General features: G+C 39.6%; 1 protein-coding gene across 3 annotated transcripts in view; it reads right to left on the minus strand.

Annotated features, from left to right (window-relative positions):
- The window catches only part of LOC136857805 (uncharacterized), a 240,432-nt gene extending 228,138 nt beyond the window's left edge, over nt 1-12,294 (minus strand). For all 3 annotated transcript variants that reach the window (XM_067136747.2, XM_067136748.2, XM_067136746.2), the window contains exon 1: nt 11,831-12,294. In XM_067136747.2, the coding sequence (XP_066992848.2) occupies nt 11,831-11,940 (110 nt within the window). In that variant the 5' untranslated portion in view covers nt 11,941-12,294. The remainder of the gene's footprint in view (nt 1-11,830) is intronic.
- Between the last annotated feature and the right edge of the window lie 5,405 nt (nt 12,295-17,699).

Consider the following 17,699-nt stretch of genomic DNA (forward strand, 5'->3'; position numbering starts at 1 on the left):
CCTACAGTCTACCTTTTCACAGGGCAAACGTCCAAAAGACAACATCTGTATTAAGAGATAGATTGATAGGACATATGATGAATACCTGCCAGGTAAAACACTATTACCTCAAAATGCAACTTCGTCCATTGATACAACGTTTACGCACCCGCACGACCCATGGTGAAATTTAAACAAAAGAAAAAAGGGCGCTTAACGTTCAAGTTTGCCAACATAACTTCCTACATGCCTCACTCTGACCGCATACATCGTTCATGCATGGAAACCCAGCATTCTAGAAAAGTGAGGGTTACAACGTTTTTGCCAGCAGCTATTCATATATTGAGACACCCAGGACTTGTTCAGTTAGTTGTTGAAGGAATTCTAGTAGTAAGAACAGCAGGCATGAATATGGCAAACAGATTAAAGAAGATGTACAAAGTGATCAAATATTCTTTACTCCAGTGGGCATGATGTTTTTCCTATGGGCATGCTCCCCACTTGTTCACTGCACACAGGAATGGGATAGCACAGTATACCATTACATGCTTGTTCCCTGACCCCGGCCTTTGTTTTGTGTGCACAAGCATCCCTGTTAGCAGTCCTTGTTCACGTGTCCAATGTCACAAAATTATTTCAGCTGATCCCAAGTGTGAGGATGTGTGTGTTTTGTTATTATATTCTTTGATTAGTCTAAAGTGATTATGATTTGTGAGTTTTCAACAGCACAGCAGTTTTTACGTATGACTTACAAGTATTTACTCAGCATGTGAAGTTCAAAGACGGTCTTAAGAAAGATTCCCGGGTGTATAAGTTAAAAGTCGTAAAACAGCCCATAATCTTTTATAATAAATTTCAGAAAAATGGAGGTATCCATCCTAAGAAACTAACAAGCAACATAGGTTTCACACCAAAGATAAATCAGATGAAATTGGTCATCATTTGAAAAATTCTCCTATAAAAATCACTTCATTGTCTTGCACAAGTGGAATTTCATTTGGACTTGTGCAAAAGGCTACAAAATTAAAAAATAGCTGTAGTATCCGTCATTGATGGGACAATCACTCAAGCACGTGCATGATTAAATTTTTGTCCACCCCTCATACTGTTACCCAGATCCTGAGGCATATAAGTGGGCATGCCTCCCTGTCAGCGGCTTGTCATGACAATCTCGCTTCCTTGCTCTCTGTAGCCCTTTGCAGTTTCGTATTATTTTGCTTATATTATTACTTGATTTGATCTTTCCTCTGGTATAAAAGAGAGGTAATTATTAGGTTAATATTTTAAAAATTACTAACAGGTATACAAAGCCTTTAAAATGTTGCCAGAACAATCTCGAGCAACTCTCTTTATAGTCTATAGAGTTAGTTATCAGTTTTTGGACTTATATTTTCACATGACTGACACTGATATTGCCCTTATTTTTCATTGTATTGAAAAAACAGTATAGAATAAACATTTGCGATGAGCTATTTTCATGTAAAAACCAACCGTAAAAGAAATATATTGATTTTATGAGTCACCTCTTTCTGAAGCACCACCTCCTGGTGAAATTTTCTGGACAACTTATATGCCTAGCTAAGATCATACTTGACCTTATTCAACAATGAAATACCAAGTTTCATTAAAATCCATCCATTTTCACGTGATGCTCTAACAGAGACACACAAATATTAAACTTAACTCGACATAGGTCATTACACTGATGTCCATATTCTTGTCAGAATGCAATATTAACCAACTGGAATGTCGCAGTTAAAAGCAATGCTGTAATATGAAATGCTCAATCAAATGGAAAACGGCACTGTTTCTCACTGTTAACAAACAGCATTGGCGTTCTAACAACACCAAGTTCCAGAGCTGGAATGATCTAGTCACAGACAGCGGAAACACTGCTTTGATGTTTTCTGTTAAGTGCGCAAACTTCCCATTCCTATTTATGTCTTATAGCAGGGATCGAATAGCTAGAATACTATGATTAACCAGTGTGTCATTGCACCAGTAGTTACCAGGACATGCATAAAACAGAGGAATAACATGCAATCCTACATCAGAGATGAGTGGCAGCAGGAGAGAGAAAGCACATCACAACAAACAGTAGTCAATATAATAACGTTACTGTTGATCAATTTTATGGGCTTCCGATCTTGTAGGCCTTCACATTTAGTTTTCTTAAGACTCTGTGGTATTAGGGCATCCAACGTAAATGAAGTCCTCCTTCCTCCTTTCATGACTCCCTTGTCTTATTCTTAAAGCGTTCATTACTTGATGATGTTTTTCTCTTTTTGATGTCATCTTCACAATTTTCCTTGCTGATATGGGCTGTTGACCACGCAGTTTTTCACCTTAAGACAATCATGATAAAAACCACCACCATCAACAGTTAACATGATTAAACAACATTTCCATGTTAGCGATGCTCAGCGTTTACATGGACTACGCAACAAAAGTTTAAATTCATAAATATTTCTGTTATCTTGGCTAGTACGGTAAAACTTAACGGGATAATAAAGGAACAGAAATTGTATTTTCTATAACTTACAGTATTTATCGATTGGACCACTAATAACATAGATATAGGGCCTAAGAGAATTATTTTAAGCCTTCCCGTAAACTACCATTTCACCCAATGTGAAGTAAATAAAGTTACTTAAAGCTTAGACTGTAGTGCTTTATTCCAAGAATTTAAATACCGATTTTCATTAAATTCTGTACAGCCATTTTCTTGTGATGTGCATGCATACATACATACAGAGATGATGGAAAAACTAAAAACTGCATTTCTTTATTACTATGGGTACGGCCAATAGAGAAATGCCATTTTTTTTAAATTCTGAGAAATGTACAAACATAACTCTTATTTTATACATAGATTAAAATCGTATGAAATAACTGTGGCACATGCTCTTCAAACGAGGTAACCCTCTACATAGACACACATTTTGTGAGTGGAGTGTGGAAAATGTATACAAATGGACAAATAGACCCCCATTTAATATTCTTGGATGAGACCTGGTTCCACTTCCATGGCTATGAGTATAAATAAATCAATAATTTCTGGAGTGCTCTTAAACCTGACTTCGCACATGAAGTGCTACCCCTCCATTACAGAAAAGAAAAATCAATGTATGGTGTGCCATCAGTGGTGAAAGAATCACAGGACCAATTTTTTGGAGAATACACTATGTTCTGTTACTTACGTGATAACCATCCTCTTTTCAGAGAATTAACCAACAGGGAGCATAATTTTGCACTTTGTGAACAGGACTCGGCCACTGCTCACACTGCAAATAATTCCTTGGGAGAAATTCAGAGTGTTTTCTCAGAACCAAGTTCTTAGTAAGGGATTTGTGGCCCCCTTGGTCTCCTAATTTATCGGCATGCGATTATTAACTCTGGGGTAAATTAAAAAATGCTGTGTACAAGACGAACCCGCACATCATACAAGAACTAAAACATAATATTTTTCAGGAAATTTCTGGGATTCCTCAACGTGAAATACAGTATACAATGAATAATTTACAAATGAGGAGTCAAAAATGTGCAGAGAATGAAGGCAAGCAGTTTCAACAACTTTCATAAGCTGGTAAATAATTTGAATTTCTTAAAAAAAAAAAAAAAAAAGAATGGTGTTAAACTGTTGAATGGTTGACATTTCTGCTACGGACCTCAACACGCATGTAGGAAACAAGCGCACGCTTGTTCAAAGTAAAAACATTGCACGCCAGAGTAAAGCATATCTGATCACCCTGTAGCAGTTACATCAAAGTCAAAAGGTTAGCACAGGAAAAATTAGCACGGAAAGCTGCATCAAACCAGTGCATGAACTGATAATAATAACAACAACAACAACAATTATTACCCACATTTACTAGTAAATAATTGAATCTAATGCATCATTTGTGTTGATTTAAAGATTATCACATGGCATCATTAGATAAAATTAGTGACATCCTACTGCAATCAGTCAAGAGATTATGTTGGGGTCAGTATGTGTAGTAAATAATATGGTGTCGTTAGTATAAATACTGTGTTGTATGTCAACTGCATAAATAAAATTACAGAATAATTTTATCCGTACCCTTCGAATTTTTGCCTCATATTTAGTTTTTATTTTGGACTAGCTGTTGAACCAGCCATCGTCGAGTTAGTTTCTGTTGCGGCAACACTATCTGTCAAAGATGAGTGGCAGCAGCAATCATACCTCAATTAAAATAGGCAAAGTCATTTTATTTATTGTTGAAAAGTTAGTGATGCTTACTGCCGATGGACTTGGCACAAAAATTAAATTTCTGAATATCCATTACAGTAAAGTCTCGGTGATTCAAGGTGGACAGGACTGAGACTATCTTGAACTATATAAAACTCGAAGAAACTGCACAAAAAGCCTGTGTAAACAAAAATATTTTCTTATGTTAAACATTTACTAATGACACCATATTATTTACTATACATAACGACCCCAACATAATCTCTGACTGATTGCAGTAGGATGTCACTACCCATGGCGAAAGCCGGCTTTCCTGCTACAAAGGACATGTTCATGATTATTGCTGCCAAGCTCTGTAAGGAGTTAGCCATGGAAAAACCTCCTGGACAGAAATCGAATAAACTTTTTTTAAGGCCGGAAAATTACCATTAGTGACATAATTTATCAAACATTTATATGGTCTAAAACTTAACATCACCAAGGAGAAGCTCATAAAATGGTATGAAGATTGTATATGCAAGAGAAGGGTCTAAGGGATGTACCAAAAAATGCATCACAAGTATTTAATGTCGACGAGTCAATATTTTACTTGAACCCAAGAGGGGAGAAAGTATTTGCTGACAGTGGGAGCAAGATAGTGCACCTCTCTGGGGCAAATGATGAAAACAAGAACATCACTGTGCTCTTGACAACAAATGCAGGTGGCCAAAAGACACCACCAATGATTTTTTTATAGGTACAAAAGGATACCAATGCATACTGCTAAGGCATTTCCAGAATAATGGAATATAAGTAGACCAGAAAAAGAGTAGATGACTCATGACCTTTTCTATGATTAAGTGGTAAATATGGTTGCCCAGTCATACTTTCTCTTAAAGATACACATTAGGGATTAGGCGTAGGCAAACCACATGCTAGTAACTATAAAAATAATGAGCCAAGATATACGGTTTACGATAACTTAAAGGAGAAGAAGATATCTAGATATCGTTGGTTAGAAGAATTAGGCAATGAATTCAGAAATTACTTCAGCAGAGAGAATTTTAAGATTTGAAAAACTGATAGAGGAGAACAGAGTTGATGATGATAATAATAATAATAATAATAATGTTATTGGCTTTATGTCCCACTAACTACTTTTACGGTTTCCGAAGACGCCGAGGTGCCGGAATTCAGTCCTGCAGTAGTTCTTTTACATGCCAGTAATAAATCTACAGACACGAGGCTAATGTATTTCAGCACCTTCAAATACCACCGGACTGAGCCAGGATTGATCCTACCAAGTTGGGGTCAGAAAGCCAGCGCCTCAACCATCTGAGCCACTCAGCCCGGCAGAAGAGAGTTGAAGAAGCCGTATGTAATATAGAAAATTTAACAACAATGGTAGGAAAAAGCAAGAGGCTAAATCCAGGTAAAGCCCAGACAAAAAGTGGATGGTGTAATACAGAATGTCCAGAGAACAAGACACTAGTTATAAAGGCACTTAGGAGATACAAGATAGATAGAGAGCAAGTAGCTAGAAATGAATTTTGTGAAAAGAAGGAAAGAATACAGAGGAATGTTAAGAAAGACAAAGTTGGAATGGCAATAAAAGATGGCTACAAACAAAAATAAAAATTGTAAGAACAATGACCGCAGGAAAGTATAGGATAAAAATAAATCAAACAACCAAGAACAACTCGGGTGCTGGGGGGAGGGACCAACATAAGTCACAGTACATGGGTTGAGTATTTTGAGAAATGATTGAATAAAGAGAGCTCATCATGAGGGGACTGTGGTTTCGGGGGAGTTTGAGTGTCACTCTGTCTGAATCAGATGAAGCTATTTTGACTCAAGAAATAATAGATCTGTTACAAGTGGCCAAACATGGAAAATCAGGAGCTATTTCAGATATCAGATATGAATTTTGGAAAGAGGTAGGAAAGCAAAATGGCATGATGGAAATTTTGACAAGGATATTGAATAAACTCTTTGAGAAAGGGGTATTCCAGAAAACTTGAAAAAAGGGTATAATATGGCCTATATACAAAGACAGATAGAATCCATGTAACTCCAGGGGAATAACCTTATTAGATACACTGGGGAAAGTATATACTGGGATACTGGCAAATAGCCTAAGGAACTGGGCAGAGAGACATTCAACCCTGTTAAAATTTCGAAGCAGTTTCAGAAGAGGGAGAAGAACACCAGGTAATGTTTTTATACTGCCTTTGCTGGCAGGACTTAGTGTTTACAGTGCACTATGTCTTCTGGTATAGGCTAGAGCAATTCTATTACTTTCATTGATCTGTCTCTGTCTTATACTTGGCTTTGACAATATGAAAGTGACTGAGGTATGAGCAATGATAGTAATGTCATTCCTTATGCAGCCAGTCTCTGCTATGAATGGTGTGAAACTGTTGCTCATAGGGTTGGTTGGTGCATGCATTTCAGTGGGCTTGGCAGGCTGATATGTAATAGCAACTTCTGGCTTGGTGAGGAAAGCAACGGGAAACTACCTCACTCCTCATTTCTCTCATACGCCTCTTCAGTGATGCCTAGGCCATCTATGACAGCTGACGGCGGAGCTGTTGAGGATCCAACCAGCCTTCGGGCTGATGACTAAACTCTGAGAACTCTTATAAACAAATATGTACAGAAAAAGGAGGAAAGCTGTATATAGTATCAATAGACTTGGACTTTGGTACTGTGAACAGGGGGCAGTTCTTAGTAGGTTGAGACAAGTTGGAGTATTATGTAAAATGATAAGAGTGATAGAAGAGATACATGCAGAAGTAAAATGTACAGTGAAAGTAAAAGAAGGAGTAGTAGGAGAGATTATCTCTAAAATGGAAATGAAATAGGGGTGTAAATTGTCACCTACTTTATTTCTATTGTTTATAAATGATATAGTATAATTTGAAGGAAAGGAGAGACCTGCACTGCCACGTTTAGAAAATCAAGATATTCCTGGTCTCGTCTTTGCTGACGACATACTCCTGTTCACACTAACGCCAGCTGCAATTCAAAAAAGTATTGATGGTATCGAGAAGTACTGTAAGGAGTGGAATATGAAAATTAACGCACAGAAAACCAGAGTAATGGTATGTAAAATGGGGACAAATTAGCAAAAAATGGTATCGTGAAGGAGTAAATCTGAAAGTATTTAACAAGATAGAATTTTTAGGAATTATAATATCAGGAAATGGAAAATGGTCTGAACACATCAAGATGGCAAAACTGATTGGTGCAGCAGCTCTATCTAGAACACAAATACTAGACAATAGAATACCTTACATGTGTCCCGTTGCACGGAAAGGGACCTAAAGTCAGATTTTTCATTTTTGAGATTTTTATAGGTATTCTTTTTTTTTTTTTGCTAAGGCTTTTACGTCGCACCGACACAGATAGGTCTTATGGCGACGATGGGATAGGAAAGGCCTAGGAGTTGGAAGGAAGTGGCCGTGGCCTTAATTAAGGTACAGCCCCAGCATTTGCCTGGTGTGAAAACGGGAAACCACGGAAAACCATCTTCAGGGCTGCTGACAGTGGGATTCGAACCTACTATCTCCCGGATGCAAGCTCACAGCCGCGCGCCTCTACGCGCACGGCCAACTCGCCCGGTTTTTATAGTTCTAAAATTGGCATAACATACTGAGCATTTTAAAAAAAGTTCATGTTCATAGGTGCAATATTTCAGAAGATATTAATTATTGACTGTTGCTATTAAGAAAACTGTATGTTGAGAAAATCACAACTATAGCTTTCACAAATTTTCTTACCAATTGTACGAACTTTTCATGACATCAAGTAGCAATGACTCGAACTGCTGCACAACTTAGTTTGTTAAGAAGACCCAAAGGTAGCACAAGAATTCAAAACAATTTTAACATCACGAACACTTTTGTTCAGCTCTGCTGTAAAATTTCCATTGCCAGCTTAGGGTCCCTTTTTGTGCAATGGGTCACATACTGATTTTAGGTTTTAGGGTACAAAGAAATGTATTTAATGCTGTGGTTAAATCTAAAATGTTATACAGTTCAGAAGTATGAGACACAAAAAAAGGAAACTGCAATGCTTAATTCAGTGACTGATTTTGCTCACAGGAGCAACAACCTGCAGCTATTTCTCGACCATCTCAACTCTATTCACGTAAATATTCAGTTCACCACGGAAGTCGAAGTAAATGGAAAACTACCATTCCTGGAAGTCCTAGTAAAACACAACATCAATGGGACTCTGAGTCACACAATATAATGGAAACCCACACACAGACAGGTACCTGCATGCCACTTCTCATCACCACCGATTACAAAAGCAGGCTGTTCTAACAGGGCCATAGCGATATCAGACGCAGAACACCTCGAAGAAGAGAAAGAACATCTCACGAGAACCCTCAGGAGAAATGGCTACTTGCTCAATAACATTCGACGAGTCTTTGGAAAATCAGAAGACATAAAAACCATCCATAAACCACACCAGAAGTTAGCCCGTTATCTACAACCAGTAAAAGACACAATAGAACTACATGCTCCTGAAATATACCATACTGAATGTAGCTGCGGAACGTGCTATGTTGGTGAAACAAAACGTCTGATCTCTACCCTCCTAGAAGAAAATATCCATCAACACCAAAAATCAAAACTGATATTTCAACGGTAGCGAAGCATTCCTACGAAACAAGACACGGAATATCATTTGATAAGACCAAGATCCTAGCAGCTATTCTTTGGAATCTGGAAAGGAAAATCCACGAGGCTATCAAAATCAAGAAACATCCGAACAATATGAATTTAGAAGAAGGGTATAAAATCAGTAATTCTTGGATGCCTATCATACGTAGATTAAGACAAACACACTACAACATAAGCACGCAGGTTGAACCTCCAATTATATAACAGCACGGGCAAGCCCCACTACCTGGCTGTGACACATACCTTCCAGAACTCTCATGACACAGCCAGTGGCCTTACGTCAGCCAGAAAGGCTAGGATATACATACCAAGGTCAGGAACCACTCTTGTAGTGTGATTGCTTCCTGGGAGACTGATTACCTCAGATCGAGTAGGGGTATTTCAGTCCCCTTGACAAAGAATACTGCAATGTAATCGAAACGTTGGTAAACTGTACATAATGTACAGAAAACAACAACTTGGTTCAACCTGGAAAATAAACTAAATAATTCTTGCCTTATGGTGGTGATCCTGAGTTTCAGAGTGGAGTTGGTGAAGGCATCTCGGAGCACTGTGCCTGCATGTGTATCGCTAACATGTGATACCTCTCTCCGAAATGCTGTTACGACGCCCTCTTTGTTAGCAAACCGTTGTCCATGTAATGGCTTCTTGACTTTTGGGATTAGATCATAGTCACATGGGCTCAGATCAGGCGAATTACGCGGGTGGAGAAGAACTTTCCATCGCCATCGTTGTAAGCAACGCGGAACGATGGCTGCTGTGTGAGCTGTCACGTTATCGTGTGGGATTATGGTGTTGTCCTAATGCTTCCCGCAACTCTGCATGGCATTGGCATGCATTTCTGCAGCAGAGAACTGCTATTTTAATATACGATCCTTGCTCCTCCTTGTTGGATTCCATTTTGTGATGCTCTCACTCACACACTGAACTTGGGGGCATGCTTAGACCCACACTGTTGTTTACATACACCATCTCGTGGCATCATACGCAAGTTCATACCGTACGTTTCCAAATGCATATCTTAGATTTTCCGTGTTGTCTCCTGTTTGTAGGATGCTAAAACGTTTATTACGTCACCTATTCAATACATTAGAAATTTTAAACATTTAGGAATTTATTATTATTATTTCCATACGAGACATGTTTCACCCCTCCTTGAGGGCATCATCAGTCACAGTACCACCTCAAGTCATAAATCAGTTACCTGATTTGTAATTAAATTGCAAATACTAAGATAAAAAATTGACATATTACAGTGGGAAAATCAAGAGAAAAACAATGTTCAGTGATGGTATAGATAACAATATATCAGCCGTTGGCTGCAAACTATCAGTTGTGAAGGACAACAGCGTCAGATTGTTAGGGTACGTCCTACAAAGGATGACTCATCATTAACATGGGGAAGTTCAAGGGAAAGCAAGTGACTTGCACCAATAGGCAAGACCACAGAGCACTTGACAGTGTCCAGCAGCAGTGGTCCACATGAAGTACTGACGTTTTATTATCAGAAACGCCAGTAACTGTCACCAACATTTCACTAAGAAACAGTGTTCATTGAGAAAACAAAACGATAAATGGAGCTCAAATGTGTTATATTAACTTATAGACACAGTAGTCGGCACCAATGCGTAAAACCACAGGGTATTTTAGCAGTGTCCAGCAGTTGTGGTTCGAAGAATAACTGACACTTCTCTATTAGAAAGTCTTAGGAAATTATGAAGTTTATATATATAATTACATGGAAGCAGTTTGGGGAGAAAGGGTATAAAGTGTCTGGCACCAATGTTCCAACGTTCTTAACAAAAATTACTGCCGTTGGTTGACGATCACATTTTGACAGGGCAACTACACAGTAATATTTACATTATTCTATTGAATAGTTAGGAAATACATATTTACAAGGGAGCAGTTTGAGGAGAAAGATTATGAAATGTCTGGCACCAATGTGCATCACATTATTTCTGCCGTTGGTTGACCATTGCAGCATTAACAAGGCAACTACACAGTAATATGCAGTGTGGTCTGACCTCAGTTCATAATTAGTGGTAAGCTAGGAAAAATATTCCACCGTTTTTTCAAGATTGCCAAATGAGGTTCTATTAGGCGATAGTCATACTGGAAGCTGTCTGGTTGAAGTCCCGGGTTCGTGAATATGGCTCATAAGCAACGGTGATTTTGGCTGGCGTGGAAGGAAACTGTTTGGGTGTCGTAATGCTTAGGCATAAATTCAGTGTAGTCGAAACATATGGTCATTGAGTACATGGTGCACTGTGAATGGCAACAATGATGGCAGTTATTTGTTGATAATTGTTTTTTTATGGCAGACTTTCGTTCAATTAGTTTCAGCCAGGCAAAACTTCTCCCTCTCTATGTTATTTTAGTTTCAAAAACAAAACACCTCAAACCATTCCAATGGGGGGGGAAAAAAAAAAAGATCACCTGGCAGGAATTGTGCTACACAAAACAAAACTGAAAACAGTATTAAGAGATTGTACAAAGAGACAAAAATCATGCTGATATTTTGTACATGCAGGGTACTCTATTCATACAAAAAAAACCTCTTGCCGGGCTGAGTGGCTCAGACGGTTAAGGCGCTGGCCTTCTAACCCCAACTTGGCAGGTTCGATCCTGGCTCAGTCCGGTGGTATTTGAAGGTGCTCAAATACGATAGCCCCGTGTCGGTAGATTTACCGGCACGTTAAAGAACTCCTGCGGGACTAAATTCCGGCACCTCGGCGACTCTGAAGACCTTAAAAAGTAGTTAGTGGGACGTAAAACAAATAACATTATTATTAAAAACCTCTACATCTTACAACAAACGTAATATGATAAACCATCAGTTAGCAAAAATTGCAGTACCGGTAAGATTTTAGTCAATCTTCAAAACACCTAACAGTGTAAGGCTAAATTAATTACCTGCTTGTTAAGAGAATATGAGTAGGGGCAACATCCTGTTATGTTCACTTACTTTGGCACGGTTTTCTTACATCCACACACACAGAGAGCAACCACTGCAACCATAGGCATCACTACTCCAATCAATAATGCCCAGATAGGCCAAGTTTCATTTTGTAACATTCTGCTTTATGCCCAACATCAATGCTAATATACTAAATATCCTGGATATTCAGTGTAGCCGTCCCTCATTCTGTCCACAAAAGTTTCGTTTACAAAATATCGATGTCTGTGACACATGTTACGGACACACCTAGTGATCTTAACCTTTCGGCCTACTTGACAAAACTGAAGCAGTGAACTGACAGCAACAGCACTGATACAACCTGAGATGCCAAAACTTCAAAATGTAAAGATCAATATAACACCCAATTCCAATTATCTGTGCTACACCGATATTTTAAAATGTATAACAAACATAAAACACATTTCCTCATACAAAACACCACACCTGTACAAAACACTACCGTACGATTAGTGACGTAACCCATAAACACAAAACAAGTTCACAGGCCACAGCACAATCTAGCCAACCCATCGGTGAAATGTGCCACTGCCAGTAACAAGGTCTGTCTAGGGAGGTCAAGACATGAATGCTACTTATGGAGCCGCCATATTGGGTCTTTAAGCGTGCGTAACCAAAGGCAAGTGTGATCGAATTTAGGGGATTTCGGTACCGTATATTGTTAAAAAAAAAAAACCTACTATTTTTCATATATATTTTAAATGGACATCTACTGTTCAAGTATATATAACTGTGTAACACTCAAATGACATTAATACAATCACAGCTATTTGAATAGGTAGATAATTAACAGAGCCTGAATTTAATTCTTTTACAAACAAGAATTTTACTTCCTTAAAACTTGGTCTTACTGTGTTTCTTATTAAGAACATCTGTCAAATACGTAATCTTATTGACAGAAATATAGAAATCTGTACAGTACCTGTGTCATATTATGATTAGCGGTACATGAAATACTGAACTTGAAGTACCGCACTGTACTTAAAGTACTAAAAGACATTGTAGTAAATTACCTTCAGCGTTTTCTTTATTAAGAAATTAATTACCGATACTGCGTTTCTAAAAGATTACCTCAGTATGTTGACAAACACTGAATGCCTCTTGCGTTGAGTGCATTAAATTATGTATCGCAACTGTTGCTATCCATTAATGTGGTAATTTCTTTGAGATCTTAGGCAAAAATACTCTGTGCATATGCAACAAGAGTGATGTTTTTACCTACTCTTAAGTAGTTTATTGATATCCCATGCAGCTACATACTACAAAGCGGTGTTGGTGATTATTGTTTTAAGAGGAAGTACAACTGGGCAACCAACCTCTATTAACACCAATCGGAAGAAAACAAATGGAAGGGGTCCAACACTTCAAAAATGAAGGTATCGGCCAAAGAAAGATGAAGGCCACAAAGTACGTGCATATGAAAAACTTCCTAGGCCTCGAATGCGTTAATGCCGTCGCGGTCAGAAAAGAACAAGTGCTGATAAGGAGAGGGCGGATGGGACATAAAAAGTGAGAGCTTGACACAAGTAAGTAAAAGCAATGTCAAGATCCGCTAAGGGCCTCGTGGTCACATCGCAGAATAGATTTCTCCTGTGGGTGGGGGCAAACACCCACGGTAGCCCTGCCTGTCAAAAGAGGCTACTGAAAGGAGCTTCAGGAGCTCCTAACTTGGCGTGGGATGGCGACCGCAGGGCTCTTAGCTGACTCCTAACATGGCTTCCACCTACTTCTGTCAGGCTCCTCACTTTCATCTATCCTATCCGACCTCACTTGGTCAACTCTTGTACTCAGTCAATTAATCACCACTGATCTGCATTTAGGGCAGTCGCCCTGGTGACAGATTCCCTATCTGTTTTATCTACTTTTTTCTTAAATAAGTGCAAAGAATTTGGAAATTCTAACTGCTCTCCCTGTAAACAAATATTCACCCCAATTTGTCCTCTTGAATTACAACTTTATCTTCATATTGTGATCATTCCTACTTTTAAAAACACCACTCAAACTCGTTCGTCTACAAATGTAATTCCACGCCATCTCTCCACTGACAGCTGAGAACGTACCACTTAGTTGAGCAGCTCGTCTCCTTTCCCCCAAGATTTCCCAGCTCAAAAGGAGGTAATCCACATAATGCATTACAAAATTAGTACTTCAATTTGTTTTAACCATGATATTAGTTTCGGCCTATTGATATTAGGCCATCATCAGCCATCAGATCGTAAAAATCTTAATATATCTATTTTTGTATATCTTCATTTCGAAGCGTTGGATCCCTTCACTTCTCTCTCTCTGACGAACGTTAATAGACGACGGTTGCCCAGGTGTACTTCCTCCTAAAACAATAATTACCACCACTATCACCAGAATCGATTGTGCAGGTCTACAGTATGCCTACAGTTTTGTACCCACTGATCGCTCCTTTGCTTATGTCTCGGGAAGCAAAACACACTAATTCCGTCAGCTGGCTTATTTTGACAATTTGATGTGGCACAATATCCCATTTTCCTACAAAATATAAGTAATAGCTCACATCGGGCACGGTCACATAACAACGATATTTAAGACCCAATTTGGCCGCCACCGCAAAGGATTGTGGTAGCGTGACCAGACATTCCTAGACTGACCTTGTCAGTATGTTTTTGATCAGAGCCATCTACAGTAGACAGCTATCCGTTCATTACAGGCTTCACACAGTAGAATTTCAGACCTCAGACTACGCAAGGTTTGAGGTCGGTAGATGGATAAACAATAAGGAGTAACACGAAGCGCGCACTTAAGCGCCCCATTCACGCGCAGGTTTAGTCGGAGATTCGAAGGTACACTGCGTAGCCACACGTCACGGAAAGGCGTGTCACATTATGTGCCGTCTATGACTCCTGAGCGTTGCGGATAGCTGCGTAATCTGTCACAGACACCAGTGTCGTGAAGATGGCAACACGTCGCGAGTTAACCGACTTTGAACGTGGGATGATCATGGGCGCATGGGTCATAGCATTGCGGAGATTACACGCGAATTTGGGTTTCCGACGTCAACAGTGTCGAGGGTGGATCTTCAATATCGCATAGAGAATGTTACGACCCGTGTAATCTCCCGCACGGGAAGACCACATGTGTTTAACGAACGGACATCACGTCGCCTCCGCAGAACCGTACTGGGCGCTCGACAGGATACTGTGAGTCAGATCACTGCCCATTTTAATGTTGGGAATCAGGAACCCATTTCTACCAGGACCATAAGGAGGCAACTGTACCGCATAGGCTTCACCAGCCGATGACCAACTCCTGCCCCTTTGCTGACACCTCGATACAGAGCTCAACGACGTGCATTGGCCCGCGAACAACGACAGTGGACCATGGAACAGTGGCGGCGTGTGGTATGGTCCCGGTTCCGATTGTACCGAGAGAGTGATTGTGTGGCGTATGTCCCATGAAGCTACGGATCCCGCGTGTCAACAAGGTCGTGTACAGGAGGAAAGTTGTTCAGTTCTGGTCTGGGCAGCGTTCTCATGGTCGTAGCCCCATTGTCCGGTTGTAGGGAGGGCTGACAGGTGCACGTTATGTAGGCATTCTTTCAGACCATCCGCATTCACTTCTGGCCCTAAAGTACCCTGATGAAGATGCCATTTTTAATCAGCACAAGCGCCATGTCACCGCTCTGTGGTGGCACACAGGTGGTTGGGGAAGCACTCCAGCAAAGTTACGACCATGGATTGGACCTCCAGATTCCCCGATCTTATTCCAATCAGCATTTATGAGATGATGTCGATACTGGTGTACGCTCCATGAACCCGGCACCAACTACAACAACAATAATAATAATAATAATAATAATAATAATAATAATAATAATAATAATAATAATAATAATAATAATAATAATAATAAAATGTAATGCAGGGCACCAACTACACAAGACAAATTATGACTAGCAGTGCAAGATGCGTGGATCCAGATCTCTCCAGAGCGCTTCCTACACCTTGTAGAGTCGATGACTCGCGTATTGCTGCCGTTTTGAGGGGTCCCGGAGAAGCAATCGTTAATAACATCGCATCCAGTGTCTTCCCGTGACTTTTGGTCACTCATTGTAAGTCTGCGCAAACCAGTCTCCTCAGACAAGCCTCTGCACTGTGTATATGGCCTTAGAGTCTGCAGGCAAGTCTCCAACATTCTGGCGCTGCTTGATTTCACACGGAGATTTTGTAATGAAAGATCTCTGATAATTGTGGCAGAAAATGAAAACGTAACATATGAAAATGCAAGCGATAGTGTTCAGTCCATTTCAGGCGACAATTAAGTTACAAGTGGTTCAATTTCACTCTATGAATAGTCTATGGATTGCATTTGGTTTGCTTATTTTCACCTGCTGAATCCAAACTGCGATGGCAGAGCGACTTGTTCTATTGGTTTGAGGAATTATTCTAATAAATCCCTTATGCAGTTCACTGCACGGTACATGTCATCGATTTATCTTTGGGAAACTGCAAATATGGTGACGGACAATTTCAGATCCCCGTAATTTCGACCTGTGGCGAGAATAGGATAATGATCATACGTTTTGCCATTAGTGTTCTTCTTCGCGGTACTGTATTTGGTTTCTCCTTACAAAGGAGGACGATATGTGTCGTTATCCATCGTTAAAATTCAAACATACCAAATATTTGAAGTTTGTAATCATAAATGTAAAAGGTGAGTGTGTATACAGCTTTAACAGTTTCTCGGCAAATCATGAAGTCTGAGCGCGTGAGAGCGGCCATGTACTTCGGACTTGACCATGGAAATAAGTCTGTACAGGGAAATCTCACAAAAGTCTGCATGTGTATTATTTTTTATTCATTATTTTTTGGTCGTTGCGAAGACAGAAAACTCAATATCGAAGGAATTAATTCTGGTGCACGTCTGACGACTGACAAACCGCTGATTCCTTGCTGTTGAACGATGGGGCTCATTGAAACCGCATGCGTGATCTTTCCTTTCCTCCGTGTAGGAAGTAATGGCGACGAAAGCGGCGCAAATACGTTCACTCAGTTCATCCAATTTCAAGACAAAGATTACTGAAATGACAATTTTACTAGTTATATGAAGACAGTGTTGCCATATTTCGGGAATTCCAAACAGGAACAGTTCTCTCCTCGGCATTAAATATTTACATGAAGACTATTAGAAGGGATAACTGGAATGGCCGCATGGGCAGGGTTAAATTTGCCATTACAAGCAATAATTCAATTCATTTATACGCATTTTAAAATATGTATTACACTAAGGGCCCTTTCACACGAGGCGACTAGTGGCGGCCACCGGTGGCGACAATTTACAAGGGAGCATTATTTTAAATGAGAGCTTTCATACGTGGCGACTGCAGTTGCGGGAGCTGGAAAGAGTCGCGTACAGTCAAACTCTTGCGCAGCTAACGGCCGCCACTTGGAGTCGCCGCCACTCGAGGTAAAGCATTATTTTAAATGAGAGCTTTCACAAGGTGCCACTAGTTGCCGCTACTTCTCACTGTCCACTCCAGTTTGATCCAGTCGTGTAATTAAGGAAGTCCTGAATAAAGAGCGTACTGCGTTCATTGTCAGATATGAGTGCAAACGTGGAAAGAAATAGCCTTATTAGATTAACAGATGAACAAGTGAAACGGAAGACCTGATATATGGAGTTGAAAAATATCCTACGATTTGGAACGCTTCAGTCGATAAGTATGGAAAAGTGAACGATGAAACGCACGGCACAGCATTATAAGGTGTTTCTTCCCGAGTTTGATGACAAAACACCAGCAGATAGAAATAAGATAAGTAAGCGTTTTCCTTATATTTTAGGTACATTCTTTTGTTAATTTGTTACAAGAAAACTCAATTTAGCAAGA

The sequence above is a fragment of the Anabrus simplex genome, chromosome 1 (genome assembly GCF_040414725.1).
Source record: "Anabrus simplex isolate iqAnaSimp1 chromosome 1, ASM4041472v1, whole genome shotgun sequence".
NCBI lineage: Eukaryota > Metazoa > Arthropoda > Insecta > Orthoptera > Tettigoniidae > Anabrus > Anabrus simplex.